The following is a 21,443-nucleotide window of genomic DNA, read 5'->3' as shown; positions in this document are numbered from 1 at the left end:
ACCAATGTGAAAGTTGACTATAAGCGTGCGACGTTCACTCGAGCAATCTAAGGGTAAGAAACGATCAAAAACGCTTTTCGGTATTTCTTCTTCTTTTTTCTCTTTTCAGACTCATTTTCTTTCATTTTTTGTATATACGATGAGCAAGCCCTGATTGTATAAACGTAGATTGCGGCTGTTGAAAGAATAGACAGACATCTTGCTTTACCTCTCTCTTCAAATGTATGCACGATAGTTGTCAGATGTAGCGTCTCTAAATAACCAAAAGCATGAAGATCAGGCTAGATTATCGTCGGCTACGTCTTTTTTTTGGAACAATAATATCAAATCTCTACTAATAGATCGTCAGGGAAGCATGCAAAGCCCGAGTTTTAACATATAGCAGGTCGTATAAGAGACGCTTGTTTAAGCACGCGAACTTGCGAATATTTCTTTTCCGTTACTTGTCCAATGAAGCTTTTTTTTTATTACACCATTACCTATTAATTATCATCATCCTCTTCTTAAAGTCTCAAATCAGCGTATATAGTTGAACACTAATGGGTAGGTCCGCGGGTCCCCCAACCGTATCAGTGTCAAACCACTAATGCTGCCATCAACAGGACAAAGTCGGCTAATGCCGTAAAATGCGCTGCTTTCAGTGATGGGAAATGCATATTTTCGTAAGCATGCGTTTGGAAATATCTCTTTCACAAAGTGATGAATGCCTATGAAGCTCAGAGATGAGGAGTGTAAAGATAGACACTTGAGTTATAGTCTGTGGCTTGAAGTGCTCCCTACATCATTCGCAGCATCGGTCTCTCCTCACCTGTTATATCTCACTGTCCTTACTATTGTACTAGTTATATCCACTGCAATGCCCTGTTACTGAAGCCATAATTCCCCTTTATTCAGTCATTAGCCAGCTAGAACATGACGTCCTCAAGGAGGGGGGAAAGTCTTCTAGTTATAGATTCAGATATACCTACCTTCTCCAGCAAATGAATCTTATCTAATAACACCATATTCTGAAACAATGACTTATCAATCATAATTATCATTCGAGACCAATCTCTGACTGCAAATCGAAATCTGCTTCCAAACCTCATCAATAAACAAAAAAAATAGATTCTCCTAAACCAGCGGCATCGGCAACTTTCATCTCGCCCCACCTCAGCCTTGCGGGGAACCGGCCCTCTCACCAGCCACATCCAGCCACACGCAAAACGCTCTTATATAGCACAGTAAGCAGCAAGCGCCCAAGCTTGGGAAGAGCGACCCTTTCACAAGCCTCCTCCGCGCGCAGCATCAAGGTACCTTTTTTACTTTTAAACGCAAGCCGCCTCAGCCTCGTTTATCTCGTTCTCCAACTTTCGATAAACTTTCACGAGATAAAGAAGAATACCTAATTAACTCTCATCTCATTTTTTTTTCTACAAATCAACTTTCATTTTCCCCTCTGTTTCGTCTTTCAGTTTTTCTGAGGGTCTGAGCAGAAGTACCTGCTACAGCCCGACCAAGATTCGAAGCTCCGTTTGATTGCGCACGCGCCGCTGGCAAGTGGTGCAAAGGCGGGAGAGAAGCTGCCTCTTTGCCTCGCCGAGTTTCGGGTAGGTAAGCCATCGCATCGCCGTCTTCATTGCCTTGGACTCTTCTTTTGTGCCCTCTTGTATTGTTAATCCTGCTTTGCTGACCCAATGGCTCTAGCTCGTCCGACGATACAAGAAGCCAAAGGGTGGCTGTCCCTCGGTTCAACACCATCCGTTTGCCATCATCATCGTCTCCATCGCACGCTCTGCGGGCCTTGCCTCGTATCTGCCCCTCCATCTGACTTTCCTACTTCGACTCTCGGAATCCCGACCGACATATTCTCTCCTCTTTTGGCTCATAATATCGCACGCGCGCGCCTCTCTGTCGCCTCTTCGCTTACAAACCACCACTGCGCATCACTTATTCACACACTTTCCATCATGTCGCAGAGGCCGTCAACACCAGTCAAGGTGCCGTCATCGGCGGCAAACTATACCCCCGCGACGCTAGATCCAGACTTGCGATCGCAGATAAACACAATCCTGCTAAAGGATGGGCACATTACAAAGTTAGTTTTGCCAACCTCCACCCCGAAACCAGTACCACTAACTCAATTCCTACCTGTCTCTAGAATCCAAGAAGCCCTCCTCCACGCCCTCAACTCCAACTCCTCCAACTGGCCCACCACCATCCAGAACCACGCCCTGACCCTGCTCCGCTCCGGCGAAGTCACCACATATCCAGCTCTCCTCCGCCGCGTCCTCGAGGACGTCCGCGAGGGCCAGCCCTCCTCAACATCCAGTACAAACGGCAAGTCATCATCTGCCGCCGCAGCGACAAACGGCAACGGCGACACCAAGAAAACCAACGGCACACCGGCCTCCGACAAACTGCCCCTCGCCATCCCCACGTCAGTAATAGAAGAGGCCTTGAGAATCACGAGAGAATGCCTCGACTCTGTGTGCGAAATTGAGGAAAAGGGCAGCGGCTAGACATCTCAGTCCTCTCCTCCTCTTCCTTGTTCTTCTCCTTCTCTCAATGTTACTCTATCTCTACCTCCTTCTCTTCCCTCCTCTCCGTCAAAAACATCAACGCATGGCTCACCTCCAACAACTGCTTCAATCACTACAACTGCTCCAATCACGAGGAAACGGCGCTGGGTGCTTCTAAAAAGAAGTCGCTTGCGGCCGGAGTAAAAATTAATCGCTTCTCTTCCCTTTTTTTTTTCTTTTTCCTTTCCTTGGCTGATTCTTACTCCTCTCTTTGTTTGTTTTGTTCTGGTCGACTTTTTTTTTCTTTCTTTTTTTTCCCGTGGTATAGATATGGTTATCGGGGAATATCGCTTCTTTTTCTTTGTCCTTCTTCCGCTCTCCTGTTTTGGGACGAGCGGTAAGGAGATTGTATGTGGCTTTTGGGAGCGTATGGTGCATTATATGATTTTGAGCTATCAGGGAGCATATGAAGTGTCTGGAGACGCCTGCTTGGGGGAACTTTCATAGAGACCACCACAGCTTTATATAAAGTTTATATCAGTCGTACTAGCATCACAATAAATGTTGCTTCCTGATCAGTACTAGACTGAATGGTTCACCTCTACGCGTTGGTTGAATTATAAGATACTACAGTGGATTGTTCACTTGGCGGCTGGCGTTGAAATGATTTAAGTGGAATCAATTGCACTCTTCTATCAAGCTAACGTAACTTATTCTGGTGTTTTCAAATCCCAGTGTTCCCATCCCTTAGTCTGTTTAATATCAAAATGTCCTGAGAATATCTTAGTGGCCGAGCGCCATGATTTGAGTTGGCCCAACTCCGGCCATCCTCTGCTGCCTTCCTGAGCCCAAATAGTATATCAAACGGTATCGTGACTTGGATTTCTACCCGATCAATTGATGCTGATAGATGCAGATGCAGGAAGGAGTCTTTTATTGTTGTCTTAAATTACAAGAGAATTCGGAAAATACCTTCTTCCCTTGCCTTCTGCCATCATGCTTTAGTCGTAGAGATCATCATCGTTGCCTGCATCACCGAAAGAGTTGCCGGCGTTGCCAGCGTCACCACCCTCGGTTCCATCAGGGAACTTGAAAAAGGCACCAGGACCGGCGTTCTTCATCTGCTGTGCAAAGGCCTCGTATCTTCGGATCTCCACATCGCTGACGGAACGGCGAGCCATCTGCATGGCCTCCTCGAAGTGAGCCCTTGTCAGCTCGGGAACAGGGTCCTCGGCATCTTCATCGACATCCATGTTGTCTCCAGCAGCCTCACGGGCCTTGGTGCGCTCAATGTCAAGTGAGATGGACTCCTTGATGGCAATCTTGACGGCACGCTGGGTGATGAATCCCAGATCGGCACCAGAGAAGCCATGTGTCTTGGAAGCAATGTAGCCAAGGTCAATATCACCAGCGACAGGGGTCTTGCGCAGCTGGGCCTTGAGAATACCAAGACGGCCAGGCTCATCAGGAAGGGGCACATAGATGAGCGAATCCAGACGACCAGGACGGCAAAGAGCAGGGTCGAGCTGCTCAGGTCTGTTGGTAGCACCAATGACGAAAACGTTCTTCTTTGAAGTCATACCGTCCATTTCTATTCATATTGTTAGCAAATGCTCTCACATAATCCGAATTTTACAGGGTATTAACGCAGTAGACTTACCAGTCAGCAGCTGATTAACAACACGGTCGGAGGCACCACCAGCATCGCCAACAGAGCCACCACGAGCCTTTGCAATGGAATCCAACTCGTCGAGGAAAACAACGCAAGGAGCGGCTGCTCGGGCCTTGTCGAAAATATCTCTGATGTTGCTTTCGGATTCACCAAACCACATGCTGAGAAGTTCGGGTCCCTTGACGGAAATGAAGTTGGCAGCGCACTCGTTGGCGACGGCCTTGGCCAACATCGTCTTACCAGTACCAGGAGGTCCATAGAAAAGAACACCTCGGGACGGGGAGAGACCAAACTTGAGGAACTTCTCGGGGTGGTCGACGGGATACTGAACGCTCTCTCGGAGATCCTGCTTGACCTCCTCGAGACCACCAATGTCTTCCCAGCGAACGTTGGGGACTTCGACGACAGCAACCTCGCGAAGAGCAGAGGGGTTGGACACGCCAAGAGCGAATCGGAAGTTCTCCATGGTGACGCCTAGGGAGTCCAAGACTTCGGCGTCGATGGTGTCCTCATCGAGATCGATGAGATCCATCTTCTCACGAATCTGCTGCATGGCGGCCTCAGAGCAGAGAGCAGCAACATCAGAACCGACGTAACCGTGGGTCTCGGCAGCAATTTGCTCCAGATCGACGTCATCGCCCAGCTTCATGTTCTTGGTGTGGATCTGGAGAATCTCCAGACGGCCAGTTGGGTCGGGGATACCAATATCCACCTCACGGTCGAAACGACCGAATCGTCGCAGAGCCGGGTCAATGGAGTTGGGTCGGTTGGTGGCGGCCATGACGACAACGTTGGAACGAGCCTTCATACCGTCCATGAGGGTAAGCAGCTGAGAGACGACACGACGCTCAACTTCACCGTTGGTCTTGTCACGCTTGGGGGCGATGGAATCGATTTCATCAATGAAAATAATGGCAGGTGAGTTCTTCTCTGCTTCCTCAAAGGCTTTTCGCAGATTGGACTCAGACTCTCCGGCCATTTTAGACATGATCTCGGGACCATTGATGAGGAAGAAGAAGGCGCCAGTCTCGTTGGCAACAGCACGAGCCATGAGCGTCTTACCGGTACCGGGAGGACCGTAGAGCAAGACACCACGAGGTGGCTTGATACCAATTGACTTGAAAAGCTGAGGGTGGCGGAGAGGAAGCTCAACCATTTCTCGGATCTGAGCCATCTGCTTGCGGCATCCACCAATGTCGTCATAGCCAACCTCATTCAGGTTGTTCTCTTCCTCCTCTCGCTGGATAGGTTCGCCCTCACAGTGAATGACGGTATCCTGAGCTACGATACCGTATTCCGGGGGATCCACCTCGACAACCTTGAATTCGACTTGTCTCATACCACCACGGACGATGAACAAGTCTCCTTGCTTGACTGGTCTGTAGGCTTCGCGGAAGTATGGGGCGAGGAAAACGTCGAATAGTGAGCCAGTAATGCCCTCGACGGTGTCGGCAATAGGCAGCACAGCAATTCGCTTGGCCTATTCAATGGTTAGATATGCAATAACAGCAATTCAAGAGTATTGAGTAGACTCACATATTTGATGTCGGGGCAAGCGGAGATGGTGATCACGTCACCGTGCTTGACTCTGAGATTGTGGCGGACAACGCGGTTGATTCTGGCGCTTCCCTCATCCAACTCCTCGTCGGCAAGAACGATCAGGACCGTCTCCTTTCTCTTCTTGCCTCGTACAAGGACGGTGTCACCGCGGAAGAGCTGGAGGGCGTCCATGGTAGCCTCGGACAGGGCGATGATGCTGTTGTCGTCATTGACGGCATCGGTAACCCTGGTTTCAGTCAGAATATATTTGTTCGTCTGCGTCTGAGGGAGAACACCTACATCAGCTGGTTGGGCTTCTTCTTCTTCTTGAGAATGGCAGTGGCGGTGTCATCTTCCTGTCATAGAGTTAGCTTCCCCGCCCTGGATATCTAAGCATGGTGGGCTGAACGAACGTGCTTGACCTCGGCACCGGAGGGGTCGCTGTGAGATTGTTAGATGCTTCCAGCTACTCGACAACTATGCCCAAATGGCCTCCAGGTGGGATCACGTACGTCAAGTTGACCTTCTTCTTGTGCTCTTCAGGCTGAGAAGCCATGGTGTCTAATGACGACTGAGTTCACGACGATGTGGGGGGGATGATGACGGAACAAAGCCGGGGTTCGTGGAAGTCGAGAAAAAGAAACAAACGTGAATGTGCTTCCTCCTCAACAGTAGTCTATGGGAGAAGGAGAAGGAGGATTCGATCTCGAATTTGGCTTCGGGGAGGATGATATGAAGGAGAGAGAATCCAGCGGCGAAAGCTAGAGGTGTCCGGAGAGTTCCTCAGCGATCTGGCACACACCTGACGGCCTAAAGGCACCCGGCAGAGGGGCACGGGCCAATGACAGCGCACGCTGCCCTGAGCGGAGCGGAATATCAATGATGCTCAGGCGCTGCACTGCGCTACAGCGGTCGTTTTGTCACTGCAAGGCTGCAGCTCGCCCAACAGAGTGGAATCTTCTGCCGCCTTCCACTGAAAAGCCGCCAGGCAACTGGGGACGCGCAACAGCTGCTGATAGCGTGCACATACGATAACCAGCGGCAGCCTGGCGGAACAGTTTATTAAGCAGAGCACGTTCAGGACAGTGCCACGAATTGCCACGAATTGCCACAGAAGGCAGCAGTTTGCCCCTTGATGCAAGCTAAGCAATTGATGCTACAGAGAATTGATTGACTACGTGGATTTTAAACATATCCTTTTCGCCGCACGGCAGCAAGCATAGGACGGCATCCAATACCTTGATGGCTTCAATTCGCCGGCGTTTTGTTTCGATGAAGTCATACGTCCAAGGTACATTAGTGCCTTGTTAAACTAACCTTTGACAACGCCATTCACCTATGCCATGCAGCTCCAACCATATTCTCACTTCTCAGATATTGTAACCGATGAAACTTTTGACATCAAATCGCCAGTCTATTCAATGCTGTTTTTACCACTTTTCTTTTCATTACCGTAAGCATATATCTAGCTTCGTATCTCGCCACCTGTATTCCGAGCTTCTCTCTCAAGCCACGAATCCATGACCCCTCCTCAGCAGCTTGTGTTCGACTACTACTTGCATCAATCATCCGCCCAGCGTAAGCCATTGCCCTGGCTTATCAGCCAATACACAACCCTTATGGTAATAAACTCCTGGTCTCGTGGCCGCCTCATGTGTCGCTCGTGGTATATCCAATGTCGCCTACCCTAAAACGCAATATGCTGAGTCTGAGGTCTCCCCTATATTGCAACAAACTTGAAACTCAGGCTGCCCATCGACTAAGCTTGTCGTTATCCTTTGAAGCCCCTTTAACCTTCCTACTCGCTTTCAAACGTATTGTTCAGATAGTTGACAAACGACTCCCGTAGAGAATCGGCAGCCATGTTCGTCACCTTCTCCAGCCCAATACCCCCTCTGTTCAGTCCCATGAAGGCCCTACGATGTCTCTGCAGCTCTGGCAAGCCAACCTTTCTCGCCGCTGGCAGCTCAATAACAAGATCCTTCTTGCCACCAGTGCCAAGGGGCACTTTGACCTCTCCACCACCGTCGTCGCCTTGCTGATCCAAGATTCGCTTCACAATGTCTTGTGTTTCACGATCCAGCACGTATAAATAATCGCCACTCGCATCGCGCCCGCGTGGCTCTGTGGCTTGGTTTGGCTTGATAACTTTGCGGCCCTCTCCAGCAATCGCCTCCCAAAGAGAATCAAACGTTCTCTTTACTTGTTCCTCGTCGTCGTCCCATATTACTGTAAACAGAGGGCTGTCCCAGCGAGTCATGGGATTGGGCTCTTCGTGACGGAAGACAAGATTCTCCCAGTTTGCCGGCGCATACGCCTCTGTGGTGTCGCTTGGTGCATCACTTGGTGAATCGCTTGGCACATCGCTCCCCTCTTGCTGGACAGCAGCCTCGTCTCGTCTTAACCTTTCTTCGTTGACTTGCTGCGCGCGCTCTTTGGAGCATCCAATCTGCAGAATGCAGCTCGGCGTTCGGACAGCCTTCGCTTCACAGTGTAGCTGGTACCGCCAGCCTTTGATGTAGTTCAGTCCATCCAGAATAACAATGTCTTTGTCGCTCAAAACTCTCTTTACAGCTCCGTAGATGGCTGCTCTGGCATTCTTTTCGCTCGCATTTGCCGATCTTGCGTGCACCGGCACCGTAGAGAGATCGTATACTGTCCGTGATATCGAAAGAGAGTCGTCTGATACCAGATGCAGCCGGTACTTGGTTCCGGCTATGCGAGCGGTAAGATAATCATGTAGTTGCTTCGCCCGCGTCGACTTGCCCGACGTAGGCAGACCCGTGAGAATGATGAGCTACAGAGAAAACCATGACAGCCATGTTAAAATGGGAACCCCTCTCTTGCAATATTTGGTGGCGTGGTGCTTTGCGCGCAAAGCCACACAGCGAACAACGTACGTACCGGCATCTTGTTGCCGAAGTCAAGGACAGTCTATCCTTGTGATTCTTTTTGATGCTGTCGCATGCATGTGGGCGGAAAGGATTTTGTGTGGCGGTACAGGTACTCTAGCTTAGTGCCGTTTTTTTGGCGGTTCGACGTCACTGCGAATCTTTGCCGGTGACAGACGCCATCCCATTCGGTGTATACGTAGGTAGGTACAATGCATGGGCGCTGTCATGCAAATAAATCGCTTATTGTAAAGGGAGGTTGTAATTATACATGTTACAAGTATTAGGATTGTGCTGCTTTGATCTGTACTTGACAAAGGTTGTCGACAGGACAAATTAAACGGGAGCACGAACGAATTATGACCAATATTTGTTATGATAGATTGTAAGGAGTGAAAATCAACAAAATAGACAAGGAGAAAACAGCTAGATAGTAGGTATATAGACGACGGCACGAGAATCGTAAGTAGCAGTGAACTGTATATGTTAATACTCTTGTGATAATAAGAGCCTTCGATATCGGACAATATCTTAGCATCCTTAGCCGAGCCACTGCCAATCGTTCAAGCTTCGCCTTGGCCGCAGAATCTTAATTGCGGGGATATCTACCTGATTCAATACTGCTTACTGTCACAAGCCGGGCTTCTCCTTGCAAAGCCACCCAAGTTGGTCTTATTTAGTATAGCTGAGGAGGCCTAGGTACAAGATAGTCTCACTAGTGCTCTCTAAGGTAGAGATGACCCAGGACCACGAGGCTTCGTAAACAAGCATTTCGCCTTGGCATATTGGAAACGGTTTCCGCGTAAACTCGGGTACGCCGTCCCGACCAACGAGCCAAACAGAGCAGGGAATACAGCCAAATAGGAAAATATACGTGGCTGAGGCAGCCGTTCTGAACTAAACAATTTCCCTTTTCGAACAATCCATTCGAGGGTTCGCTGCCACTTCTGGCGCAGTTGCAAGTCGCTGCACTGCCTCGACGCGCCAGCCGCAGCCGCTTTTGCAGCGCTCTAGCTCTCAAAACGTCTACCCATTCGAGCAGAAAAGCCTGATGCCCGTATTTAACTAGCCCCGACTACCGATTAAGTGGATTCAAGTGGATCGCGGCAAGCTGATAAGGCACGATAAGGATCGAAAGCCACCAGGGGTAATGGAGATGGCGCTATTCCATAACAGGTAATCAATTCGACGCAGCCAATGAGCGTCGTCAGTTCCTGGGACTTGCGAAATCCTCCAACCTTTTGTTACTCCTTTCGAGGCGTTGACGACGACGACGGGCTCATTAAAAGTGTTTTGGGTGGAGGAGCTGACGAAGGATGCTACTCTTTGCTGTCAGCCTAACTAAGTGAATACGTTTTAATGCGTATGGAGGGTTAGATAGTTCGAATTGAAAAACGTTATATAACTTGAGCGTGCTTCACTTTGCTGCTGGGAACAAGACTAACACCACTATCACCTTATTCAACTCTCAATAGACTCAAGCGACATCTTTCTCCTACTTCAGAACAGAAGAAGAGCGCAATATTTATTTTCATTTACTTGCTTTATTTGTCTTGCCTGCAACCTTTCACTTTTCTCGACTTAAACTCCTCTCCACTTCGACTCAAACTCCGACTTAGACGTGCGCGAGCACACTCTTAACACCACAATGGGCCGCCCTCTTCAAACATACGACGACATCGCCATCGCCGAACTCGCATTCTACGTATTCGCACTAGGAGGAGGCATCTTCCTCTGCATCAAGCACGGCTTCACCAAAAACGCCGGCTTTCGATCCCTCGTGCTCCTCTCTCTTGCTCGAATCATAGGTGCCTCCTTTCGCCTGGCAACCATTTCATCGCCCGACAACATCGATCTTTATATTGGATGGATGACGCTCAATGGTATTGGTCTTGCGCCTCTCATTGGGCTTGCCATTGGTCTCTTGTCTCGCGTTTTCGAGTCCATACAGCAGCGAAAGGGGAGCGTCATTATCAGGCCTCAGTACCAGAGATTTTTTGAACTCCTCTTGCTGCTTGCCATTATCCTCCTGATTGTCGGCGGTACGCAGTCCAACTTCACCATCACCGACGGCAAGCCAAAGGTCGAATATTCCACCATCAGCCACGCCGCCGAGGGAATATTGGTCGCCATCGCGGGTCTCCTGGCCGTTGCCATCGTCATTGCCATCTTTAATCACAAATACGTCGGTGTGGGTGAGCACCGTATCATATTTACTGTGGCTGTTTGCTTTCCATTCATTCTTGTTCGCCTCATCTACTCCTGCCTCCTCATCTTTGGCGGTATTACTTCCACCGCCTGGCTCTATCTGGGCCTGTCCTCTCTCATGGAGATGATTGTCACCCTATTCTCGGAAGTTCTTGGATTCAGCCTGGATAAAAAGGAGGTACAGCCAGTTCCTGGAAACGACGAAGAGGGGCAAGCTTTTAGCAGTAAGTAGGACAACTGCTTTTCGAGAGAGGAGTCTTCAACGGTGGGGATGTTTTTCAGTATGGGTTACTAAGGGCGAATAAAGGTTATAATAGGGTCAGCGCGGAACGGGAATGGGATTATTAAAGTGATAAATACTCTCTTGAGATTTATGGAGAGACAAAGTGATACCTATACAGAGTTTAGATCGTTTTCATTCATTTCACAAAAGAATTATTGTTTTTTAGAATATGTTTAGTTCTTTAGATTAATCTTGTTTACTCTCATTGGCTCCGTTATCCAAAAGTAATCATAGTCGTCTAGATATAATTGAAACGCCATGTGGTATATGTGCATATCCAAAAAGAAAAAAAAGATCCTCGAAGCAAAAAAGAAGCCTTAAATGCTATCCTTATATCCAAGATTTAGCAGCATTATCGTATTTATATTGTTACCGTCCCCCACATCCACTTTACATAACAGTACAGCAAGCCTTTTCCAACTTGCGCAGGAGAACAGGAAGGAGACCCTCGTCGTAATCGTCCTCCTGCTGTTGCTGCTGCTGCTGTTGGTGATGTTGTTGTTGCGGCGGGCGGTGCTGTTGCTGGGGAGGCCGATGCTGGCCACCATGCTGCTGTTCGTGATGCGGCTGGTATCCCTGGTCCTGGTTGCCGCCACCATATCCGCCATGCTGCGGTGGAATAGGCTCTCCGCCCTGGAGATTGATGTATATCCGGCCAGCATTATCCTCTGTGCTATACCTGAGGCCCAGCTCGCGACAGAGTTCCTCTACCTTGGGCTTGAGCTTCTGAACGTGATTGGCCGAGTGGTTGCCCTTGCCGACAATAGCGTGCAAGTGCGTCTGGCCTCGAGCCTGATCTGCGCGGATGCGCTGTTCGAGAATGCGCTCCGCCTCTTCGATGAATTGGCCGTGGAGGTCGATGCTATCAGCGTCGACACGGCCGGGAGCATTGTTCTCGCGGAAGATGTAGTCGGACGCCTGGCGGTTGTACTCCTCCACTTTGGCCCCGTGAGCCTTGCCCTGGTTGGATAATTCCTTTGCTCTGGCGCCGTCACCATCTTCGTACGCGCGCTTCGACTAGAAGCTCCGCCAAAAAAAGCATGTCAGTCTATAGTCGATCCCTTTTTCACAACCAGCGCCCGATGTATGCTATGCTGCGAGGCTGGATACGAAGAGCCATACGGCCGACGGTTCAACATACACGTTCGAAGCAATCGCCACGCTTCTGGGCTTCGGCGCGGGCCATGTCGCGGAGATGGTCGTACTCGCGCTCAACATCGGGGTTCTCCTCATGATGGAAGGCTAGATATCATTTGGTCAGCAAATTCGAGAATCAGGCAGGGCAACCAGCAACTTACCGCGACCGCCCAATCTCGTCATAGGAATCGACATTTTTGCTACCTGTTTAAATGAACAGATTCTGAAGAAGTTCGAGAGATTGAATCTAGCAATTTGGGGCACGAGCGACGCAGCTCAGACAAAGCGCCGTGGTCAAGAGCAAAACTCGGTGGTTGGAAAGCTGGGCGCTTGGAGTTTTAGAAGGCCAATTGAAGAGGGCGGTGCCTGGCTTCGATTTGTTGGCGCGCCGGCGAGTCGGCTTGAACCCGAGCCAACCATATCTGAGGAAATCGGTCGCATTTCAGATCGGCGCCTCCACTGACAGCGCAGCATTCAATAAGCTTACTGCTTTTGCTTCTACCAGTTAATGATGAAGACTATTTGACTCCGCGTTGTGATATTGGTGATTTGCTCAAAGTAGAGATGCGCTATCTTGCGTTCACTAGCATTGTATAGCTACAATATCGGCAAGTTAAATGCACGCCCAATTGGATTAATAGTAAGCTAGACTTGTAAGTCTGTGAGAATCACGTTGTATCAGTTGCAAAGCTGGATTTTGAAGGTAGAAGAAGCACCTCGCATCATCACTAAGGATTGTAAAGGGCCATGTGCAATCCTCACTTTCGCTTTCAACTTTAAGCCAATTTTTACCTTTCGGTCAATTTTTTTTTTTTTTTTTTTTTTTTTTTTTTTGAATTCCTAGGATACTCTTAAGGTACCTATGGTTCTCTTGCAAGAAGGTGATATCATCATACCATACTGTCTAGTAAGTTTAATCATCTGTATTTGATGATATGCTGCGCGACGGTATCACGTTTAAGTTTACCATAGTATGAAATGGCTCAGAATTAAAGGCTTCACGTGTGGAGATTGCTGCTACATTTACACGTGTCGGGCACAGTAACAATCCTACTGAGTACATAACGTCTGTCTCATCACACTTGAATCATCTCGTCGTATTCGCCCTTCTTTCGTCACGCTTACAGCCATCGCCTTGCATGCTCCCCACGTGCGTACCCTAAATATCCCCATCGAGCGTTCGGCTAGATCCCCAGAAGCTCTTCTGGCCTCCAAAGAGATTGCGTCCAAATATCTGCTCTTAATACGATAGTTCCGTCGAGCCAGCCTGCAACAGGATTCGCTGCCTTGAAGCCATGTGTTAATCCCTGCGTGACTAGCAATCTGGTGAATACCAGCAGCGCCCATCTCATGCTAGCAGCCGGCCAGGGCCCGCACCGGTGATGATGGAGAATTACAAGTACGGGCTTGGCGCAGGGCGACGAAATTAAAGAAAAAGAATTAGTACTAGCATGGAGTGCCTAACAGCGTCTATTTCCCGTTTCCTGGAGAAATTCCCGTCGTAATCAAACGTGACTGCCCGTTCCGTTCCTTTGACAACCTCAACCTCACATCTCTGCCCTACCTAAGGCTAAGGCGCTAAAGGGGGCTGCACTCTGCGGTCGGTTCTGTCTCTCTTCCATGCGTGTTCGGAGAACTCCAGACATGCACGGTGCAGTATTCATTTCAGAAGCCATATAAATATCTTGAAACTTGGATGAGATGAGACGAGGGAGGGTCAGCACCGACCAGCTATCCACGTGGATGTAACTCTGCAGATGCGCCGGATGATTCGAGATTGAGCTGAAGAAGGCGAGATGAACGTTTCGATATGGGGAAAGCGAAGAAGCGGTGTGGAAGGTTATTGATGCTAGACTTGTACGCAAGGTCCGACAAGCATTTGCCGGTTTCATCATCTCTTGCAAACGGCATCACGACGTTGATAGAACCCCAGTCTCTAGGCTCGCTTACATGCGACGCTCTCCTCAGAAACGTGCCGCGGCTGGGTACTAAGATATTCAGACACGCGTCGTATTCAAAATTACCAAGATCGAACAGCCGTTGAGAAAAAGAAAAAAATAATGGCAAGGGATCTGTCATTCATTGCCAGCCCTATTACGGAGTATACGAGTTTCGGAAGTAGACAAGGGAACGAGACGGGCATCGTACCCTAGCCGAGTGCCCTGGAGATCGCGGACGCCATCGCGCCAGGGCAATTTTTGAAAAAGCCGCTGCAAACAACCTTCGTCATGATTTTTGTCTGCAACAACCTTGCCGTTCCTTTTGTCTTTTTCCCCGCTCGGCAGTTTTTAATCTTTTGTTTACTTGGTACGGAAATTATAATCTCATGCCATCATACGTTTGCCCACCCACTATTTTAAGAACATATGGTAGGAGTTGCTAATGGGTTGCATGTGTATTTGAATTATATCAAGTACTTGTAGGAAATAGATTCGTATGTCGTACAGAGAGAGTCATGTTCTCATGAAGTTCAACGATGATCACGATGATCAAATCGCCATCCCAGGGGTATAATAGGCCACTACTGCGTCTCTAGCGATTCAGAAGAAACAGATGATCGGAGTCGTTGATCATGGTGCAACGAACTATCATCGGGTTCACGACCTGGAAATAGTTAGATGCAAAGGCTCTAGTATTAAGCTAATGCAATTCGTGATGATACTTTTATCAGCTACACTTTTCTACATGAAATGAAATTGCCATAGTAATCGGCAGGAGGAATACAAAATTGAATCAGAGACAACGTCAACTTTGGCTTGGATCAAAGCAGCAATATACATGCACTTGCACAGCTTGTTTGCGTTTCGTAAGAACAAACACCAACGGCTTTGGCAAGCCTTGAACTGCCCTGTTGCCTGCCATCTCTTTCTTGCAGCCGCCCGCCCCCGGTTCAGGGGACGAAGCCGTTGGAGGCGAGAAGCCCTGCTTGGATTTGGATGATCACTGTCTCATCATCTTCTTGGAATATACAAGATCCACCCAGGGCGAGCGAAAGAGCCGGGCTGATCGCGACGCGCCATTGGCCTGTTGGCTCAGGCATGGGGGCCAGACTGTGCTGCGCTGCGCTGCCAACAGAGAAGTCCTATCAGAATGGCCGCAGTAGTAACTCCTAGATATCAGTTCATCGTTCAATCGGCTTCTCTACAGCGCCAAGCGGAGCATCAACGGTAACTAGCATCGATGCACGAGGCTGCGGGCGCATGTTTCGGGTGACGATGACTGGTTGTGACAATCTCCGAACAGATGCATGTGCTACTGTATGAGGATGCATGCGTGGTATAAGCAATCGTCGAGTCCTAGGCAGATAATAGCGTCATTTATATGCGTTGGAGGCAATCTTGTCTGACAAGTCTTGTTTGCGGTTTGGAATTGTCAGAGCGGCCATGTACAAGTAAGTGATCAGATGATAACCCACGGCCGCTTTGCTGCGTGTAAGAGCTTATCAACGCTCCGTGCCGCTTTACAGCCCGCGACACTGCTTAAGAGGCACAGTATGGAGTACAGTATGCGCTGCTAGGCCATGGTGTAAATGGGGGCAGGTAATGAAGGTCAAGTCAGTCAAATCTGTCTGCGTGTGGGGCAGGCCAGAAGACATGGAGGCTGCTAGCGATTCGGCGCAGTTGAGCGCTCAGGGCAGCACTCAGAGGGCCTGTGACCTTGCCTTGGCAGTAGAGATAGCGCAGGACAGAGTGAGTATCAAGTCTGTGTTACCGCAGTAGCAGATCGAGGCCGCGGAATACTGCCATCAACTGCTGATGCTTCTTTGCGGGACGAGACCGAGTCGATGCAAAAGTCCTCTGTAAACAGTAGTCGTACAGGTGATCAAGCATCAATCCATTGCACTTGTTCCTGACCGGTAGCTGCCCCGTACTCCGTACTAAGAAATGATACCGGTTGGCCCCAGATTGCCACAGGCCAGCCTGCTAGCATTACGGAGTAGCGGGGCATAATGTGTGAGAAAGCTGGTGCATAGCGCCAAACCCAGCATCCATATTTCGTCTGAACCCGACCCCTGGGCCTTGCAGCTACCTTGATTTGGCATTGGCCTCTTTGCCTCCAGTCTTTTTTCCCTTCTCTTCGCGTGACAAGCGGGTGGCCCCTTATTCCACTGATGGACTCGATAGCGACAAGTCTGCTTCGGACGGCAGCATTGTGTTGTACTGCTCGTAGCACTGCTGAGAAGCGACACACTGTAACATGTACTGTGCAGATACAACGAAGTACTGTATACTGCACCTGTGGCCATGAAAATGGTGGCGTGTCTCTTTTAGTTCTTGCTCTGCTTTGCTGCAGCTCGGCTCGAGACGTTCACATGCAGGCAGACTAATGCGCCGCCGCATCGTGTACTGCGTCTGGGCATCTGTGTGACGGCGCGATTGGCATCTATCAAACCAATCGATGCGTCTCGAGTCTGGAGACGCACTGATGGTGTTGTGTATGCGTGTACTTGTATGTCCTTGTTTGGTTGATTGTCCTCTGTCAGCAGTCACAAACACCAGACCGCAGCTACAAACTCACATACTGCCGCCTTGGAAAAAGCAGCATACAGTAGAATTTGCAGTATTGCCTGTAATGGTAAGGCGGACGGCGTGCTCCGTTCCCCATCCGACTTATTGAAATCGAACGGAGCTCCAAGTCCAAGCGTACCGAGACCAGACCGTTGCTCTAGTAATGGGGGCAAAAGTAACTGGAAAAGGCACTTTTCATTTGTTCGAGAAGCCTCGAGCTACGCGACTAGAGCAACTGAGAAACGGAGCAGGCAATATTGTGGTCCTTGGTCGAGACACCCCTAGCTCCCTGGAGGGGCTCCGCTTGTGCAGCAATTGCCCAGGAAGACGCAAATTGTGGCGATCATCAGCGATGGCGAGCAGCGAAGCGCGGTCTATTGTTCCTGTTCTGGAGCCAGACGTGCTAGTGAAGAAGTGAGGAGCATGTGCCTCGCAAGCCTCGCCTCTGAGGTTGCTGACTGCTGCTGCTGCTGCTTGCTAAAGAAGACATGAGACGGTATAGTAACTCGGTATACCGGTGAATATGAATTGGTACAATGCATGTAAATACACTGGAATGTCGAGATAATCTGACAGGAGCAGGCAAATTCACATCGGCAGAGCAAACATGCCACGAGGCAAGCACGTCAGCATCATCAGTGTTAAGATTGAACATCGCCATGGTTTGAATTAGTACCTGCTGCAGCGTCAAATATTAGCCCGGGATCCCCCATGTCCGCCGCCTCCTGCTAGCACATGTGCTCCACCGCGAATGGTTAGCGACTCCAGGCCTGCTTCAAGGCTTCCCGGCGCTCTCACTGGCCCAGACCAGGGGCACAACTGAGCCGGCTAATACCCCAACCCCTGTTCGTGCCAAATTGAGCATCCCAGAGTCCATGTGGCATGATGATTGGCCGCTTCACCAGCACGACGAGGTCTGAGAAGTGAGAGCAGGATATTAAAGTACGGGATACCGCAGAGTAGTGCGTGCGTAAGTGCAGCTAAGCACCGTAAACGCTGGGCAGGCCAAGTACTGGTACCAGCGTCTGATTCATTTTTGAGGGCCCCCGGAGGATTTGTCGAACAGTAGGCAGAGGTAAACGAAGGTGTAGGAGGCAAGCGACCAATTGGCCATGATAAGCATCCATCCAAAGCCTCTTTTCTGCTGTGCCTCGCCTGGTCTGTGTTGCATCACAGCGCCTTGTCTGCGAATGGCGTGGGATTGGCTAGCCGACCCCCAAAGCAGCAAAAGAAGGAAATAGAAAAAGGATTGTCGCCCACGCCGATATGAGGCCTTGCGGCAGCGCTGCCTGCGGGCTCTGCCTTGTCTGCGTCTGCGTCTGCGTCTGCCGATGTGAAAATGGATGGAAATGAAATTAACCGTCATGCTCAGACGCCTGCTCGGTACCTGCACAGTACGCGCCACTGCCCGTGTAACCTGGGTGGGATGTGCAATTAAAAACATTTCATCGCAGGTTCCTTTTTTCGCATCCCGGCCAAGCCACTTACAGCTACTATGCTGCCCTGCTCTGCTCTGCTCTGCTCTGCTCTGCTCTGCTCTGCTCTGCTGTAATTACAGCAGGATGGGTGAGGTGAGGCCCGGGTACAGGTACGGGGCCCAGCAGATGGAGCTTGGCGGGTGCTGCACTCAGTACGCACGGAGTACTCGCGCAAAAGGGGACGCATAGTGCGAAATGACCTCGTTTCAGCACCGCCGCACGCGTCCATGCACTGTATTATCCACCGGTTCGGGCGGACATTGGCCTTGCTGCGCGCACTTTGGCCGCCATAACGTGACGGCTCCTCGCAGCACTCCCTGCTGCAGCGGCGGCTCCACCGCTGGAGCTGGAGCTCTGCCCCTGGCCATCTCCACAGTCCCCAGGGCGCCTTCAGGTACGGTGCAGCACAAGTACTCCCGCGCTCCCTTTTCTCGCGCTGGCGCCAGCACTAGTACAAGTACTTGCAGGTATAGCCCCCTTTGCCGGCAATAGTACCTCCTTCTCGGCCATACCTACTAGCTGTTAGTCCCAGCGCAAGACTCTCAATCCTCCCCCAGCCGCTTTTGCTCCTCTCGCCCCCCCCCCAAATCTCCATTCCGTCGCGGATCTCATTTCCACGACGCCCAATTCTGCGTCTTCAAACCTGCGCACCAACTCTTTCCTTGGTCATCTTCTCTTCTCTTGTTTGCGATTATTTGTTTGTGTCTCGTCTTGAATTGCCCGTCATTGGCATTCATCCTCGCCTAGCAGGCCGTATTCTATAGTAAGCTTCACCTCCCTTTTCCCATTGCTCTTTGCTTTTTCTATTCGCCCTTATCCCGCCTTGGAAAGCCTTTTCTTCCAGTTCTTTTTTTTTTTTTGTTCCGTGGAATAGGGCTTCCTCAACCGCGACGTGTGCTTTGCAGTTATCTTCGACTACTGGCGATTTCGTGAGCGACCGCGACGCGATTTCTTGGTTTCGAGTCCTTGTCGCTTCCACTGGTTGCGTAGCGTGCATCCCATCGCTTGCATCCCATCGCGAATTGCTCGTACGAGCCGCTGGCGGCACGACCTTTTCTTCGGCGAACTGCCTTGGCTAACAGAACCTGCTTGTCCACAGTACCTACCATTCTGCATCGTTGGCGACTCCAGGCACGCAGCATATACGCGAATCATTCATTTACGCCTTAACAAGTTTCTTCTTTTAAAGATTTAATCAGAGCAGCCGCCACAACCGCCAAGATGGGTTGCGGAATGTCTACAGAGGACAAGGAGGGCAAGGCCCGGAACGAGGAGATTGAGAACCAGCTCAAGCGAGACAAGATGATGCAGCGTAACGAGATCAAGATGTTACTTCTGGGTACGTATTGCCGTCGGCCGCATTCGATGCAGAGATTTAGGCCAGTTTATTTAGCTACTGGATCTGCAGTCCGACTAATTCTGCTTACCGATAGGTGCTGGTGAATCTGGAAAGTCTACTATTCTCAAGCAGATGAAGCTGATCCACGAGGGTGGCTACTCCCGCGACGAGCGCGAGTCGTTCAAGGAAATCATCTTCAGCAACACTGTGCAGTCGATGCGCGTCATTCTCGAGGCCATGGAGTCTCTTGAGCTGCCCCTTCAGGACCAGCGCATGGAGTACCACGTCCAGACCATTTTCATCCAACCCGCTCAGATCGAAGGCGATGTCCTGCCCCCGGAAGTCGGCGGTGCCATCGAGGCCCTGTGGAAGGATCACGGCGTTCAGGAGTGTTTCAAGCGGTCTCGCGAATATCAGCTGAACGACTCAGCAAGATAGTTAGTCTCCCCCAGCTGCCTCTCCCTCTCGCCCGCTTTAGCCGGCACCGCCAAAATATCGCTCGAATGCTGACCGCTACCACCAGTTACTTCGATAATATCGTGCGAATCGCCGCTCCCGACTATATGCCCAACGACCAAGACGTGCTCCGATCACGTGTCAAGACGACTGGTATTACTGAGACGACATTCATCATCGGCGATCTGACCTACCGAATGTTCGATGTCGGTGGCCAGCGATCTGAGCGAAAGAAGTGGATTCACTGCTTCGAGAACGTCACAACCATTCTGTTCCTGGTCGCCATTTCCGAGTACGATCAGCTGCTGTTTGAGGATGAGACTGTCAACCGAATGCAAGAGGCCCTGACGCTCTTTGACTCAATTTGTAACTCAAGATGGTTCATCAAGACGTCCATCATTCTCTTCCTCAACAAGATCGACAGATTCAAGGAGAAGCTGCCAGTCAGCCCGATGAAGAACTACTTCCCCGACTACGAGGGTGGTGATGACTATGCGGCGGCGTGCGACTACATCCTAAACCGATTCGTCAGCCTGAACCAGCACGAGACCAAGCAGATCTACACGCACTTCACTTGCGCCACAGATACCACCCAGATCCGCTTTGTCATGGCGGCAGTCAATGGTATGCAGACTAGTAAACTCTTAACTTTTTGTGTTCCAACTTACTAACTCTCCGCGCTAGATATCATTATCCAGGAGAACCTTCGTTTATGCGGTCTCATCTAGACGACTTGTCTTTTCTCTATTTTCATTTTTTCTATTTTTGTTTTAAAGACGCACGAATACCCTCAAACTCGATTACGACCGCCACCAGATGGGCCACGGAGATACGGCTCATGATCTTTGATTGTACTCCTTGCGAGATGAAAGCCGGCTCAAGGAATTTCTCTTTTCTTTTCTTGCGGGCTTCTCCTTGGCAATCTTTCCACCGTCCTAGATAATGGTACTTCTTTTTTCTAAAGTTGAGACTCTAATGGCGAAATCATTTCGGCATTTTACAACACTTTTGTGAGAGCCGCCCCACCATCGCAAGGATTGTCGAGAGATGCTTGTGTATTACCAAAAATAAAACTTGATTCCTCTGTTGTTTCTTTTTCGACTCATCAAAAAGAAAAAGGAGCGTGGGCAGGGGAAGGGGATAAACGGAGCGTGAAAGTCTTGGGCGTGGAGGAGTTGTGTGAGCCGTCTTAGGGAAGAAGAAAAAGCAGGCGCGGCAGCTCTTTGGGAAGAAAGGGGACGGGATACATACTACTTATTACCTTGTTTTTTCAAATTTTTCTCTTTTTTATTTTACATCTGACACGATGGTGCGAATGGGCGGCGGCCATTTACTTTGTTTAATTATGAAACCATATTCTTCTGCCTTTTTCTGCCTGTCTGCGACTTTGTATTTTGTTGTAAACAAACACTCAATGTATACTCTCCATTA

The 21,443-nt window shown here is 49.9% G+C and overlaps 8 protein-coding genes across 8 annotated transcripts; 4 read left to right on the top strand and 4 right to left on the bottom strand.

Moving 5' to 3' along the window:
- Window positions 1–1,949: 1,949 nt before the first annotated feature.
- On the top strand, window positions 1,950–2,501 carry TGAM01_v204815 (hypothetical protein; the record flags this gene model as incomplete). The annotated part of the gene is made up of 2 exons (XM_018801487.1): window positions 1,950–2,077; window positions 2,141–2,501. The coding sequence occupies 2 exons, from the start codon at window positions 1,950–1,952 to the stop codon at window positions 2,499–2,501; spliced, it is 489 nt and encodes a 162-aa protein (XP_018665280.1).
- Window positions 2,502–3,502: 1,001 nt separating this feature from the next.
- TGAM01_v204814 (cell division control protein 48) lies at window positions 3,503–6,268 on the bottom strand (the record flags this gene model as incomplete). Its single annotated transcript, XM_018801488.1, has 6 exons — window positions 3,503–4,092; window positions 4,162–5,653; window positions 5,710–5,959; window positions 6,013–6,068; window positions 6,126–6,153; window positions 6,225–6,268. The coding sequence occupies 6 exons, from the start codon at window positions 6,266–6,268 to the stop codon at window positions 3,503–3,505; spliced, it is 2,460 nt and encodes an 819-aa protein (XP_018665281.1).
- A 1,242-nt stretch (window positions 6,269–7,510) lies between these two features.
- TGAM01_v204813 (hypothetical protein) lies at window positions 7,511–8,622 on the bottom strand (the record flags this gene model as incomplete). Its single annotated transcript, XM_018801489.1, has 2 exons — window positions 7,511–8,509; window positions 8,617–8,622. 2 exons carry the CDS (start codon window positions 8,620–8,622, stop codon window positions 7,511–7,513), a joined length of 1,005 nt encoding a protein of 334 aa, XP_018665282.1.
- Window positions 8,623–10,251: 1,629 nt separating this feature from the next.
- Window positions 10,252–11,043, top strand: TGAM01_v204812 (hypothetical protein; the record flags this gene model as incomplete). The annotated part of the gene is made up of 1 exon (XM_018801490.1): window positions 10,252–11,043. One exon carries the CDS (start codon window positions 10,252–10,254, stop codon window positions 11,041–11,043), a length of 792 nt encoding a protein of 263 aa, XP_018665283.1.
- A 441-nt stretch (window positions 11,044–11,484) lies between these two features.
- Window positions 11,485–12,426, bottom strand: TGAM01_v204811 (hypothetical protein; the record flags this gene model as incomplete). The annotated part of the gene is made up of 3 exons (XM_018801491.1): window positions 11,485–12,111; window positions 12,236–12,336; window positions 12,393–12,426. The coding sequence occupies 3 exons, from the start codon at window positions 12,424–12,426 to the stop codon at window positions 11,485–11,487; spliced, it is 762 nt and encodes a 253-aa protein (XP_018665284.1).
- Window positions 12,427–16,498: 4,072 nt separating this feature from the next.
- TGAM01_v204810 (hypothetical protein) lies at window positions 16,499–16,836 on the bottom strand (the record flags this gene model as incomplete). The annotated part of the gene is made up of 2 exons (XM_024549513.1): window positions 16,499–16,687; window positions 16,750–16,836. 2 exons carry the CDS (start codon window positions 16,834–16,836, stop codon window positions 16,499–16,501), a joined length of 276 nt encoding a protein of 91 aa, XP_024405743.1.
- A 1,854-nt stretch (window positions 16,837–18,690) lies between these two features.
- TGAM01_v204809 (hypothetical protein) lies at window positions 18,691–19,404 on the top strand (the record flags this gene model as incomplete). Its single annotated transcript, XM_024549512.1, has 2 exons — window positions 18,691–18,980; window positions 19,317–19,404. Coding segments are annotated over 2 exons (378 nt in total), but the record flags the coding sequence as incomplete, so codon positions are not given.
- Window positions 19,405–19,438: 34 nt separating this feature from the next.
- Window positions 19,439–20,740, top strand: TGAM01_v204808 (guanine nucleotide-binding protein subunit alpha; the record flags this gene model as incomplete). The annotated part of the gene is made up of 4 exons (XM_018801492.1): window positions 19,439–19,556; window positions 19,651–19,993; window positions 20,080–20,636; window positions 20,697–20,740. The coding sequence occupies 4 exons, from the start codon at window positions 19,439–19,441 to the stop codon at window positions 20,738–20,740; spliced, it is 1,062 nt and encodes a 353-aa protein (XP_018665285.1).
- Between the last annotated feature and the right edge of the window lie 703 nt (window positions 20,741–21,443).

The sequence above is a fragment of the Trichoderma gamsii genome (genome assembly GCF_001481775.2).
Source record: "Trichoderma gamsii strain T6085 chromosome Unknown Scaffold_14.2, whole genome shotgun sequence".
Lineage (NCBI taxonomy): Eukaryota > Fungi > Ascomycota > Sordariomycetes > Hypocreales > Hypocreaceae > Trichoderma > Trichoderma gamsii.
Note: the sequence above shows the minus strand (reverse complement) of the source record. Positions and strands in the feature narration are given on the sequence as shown.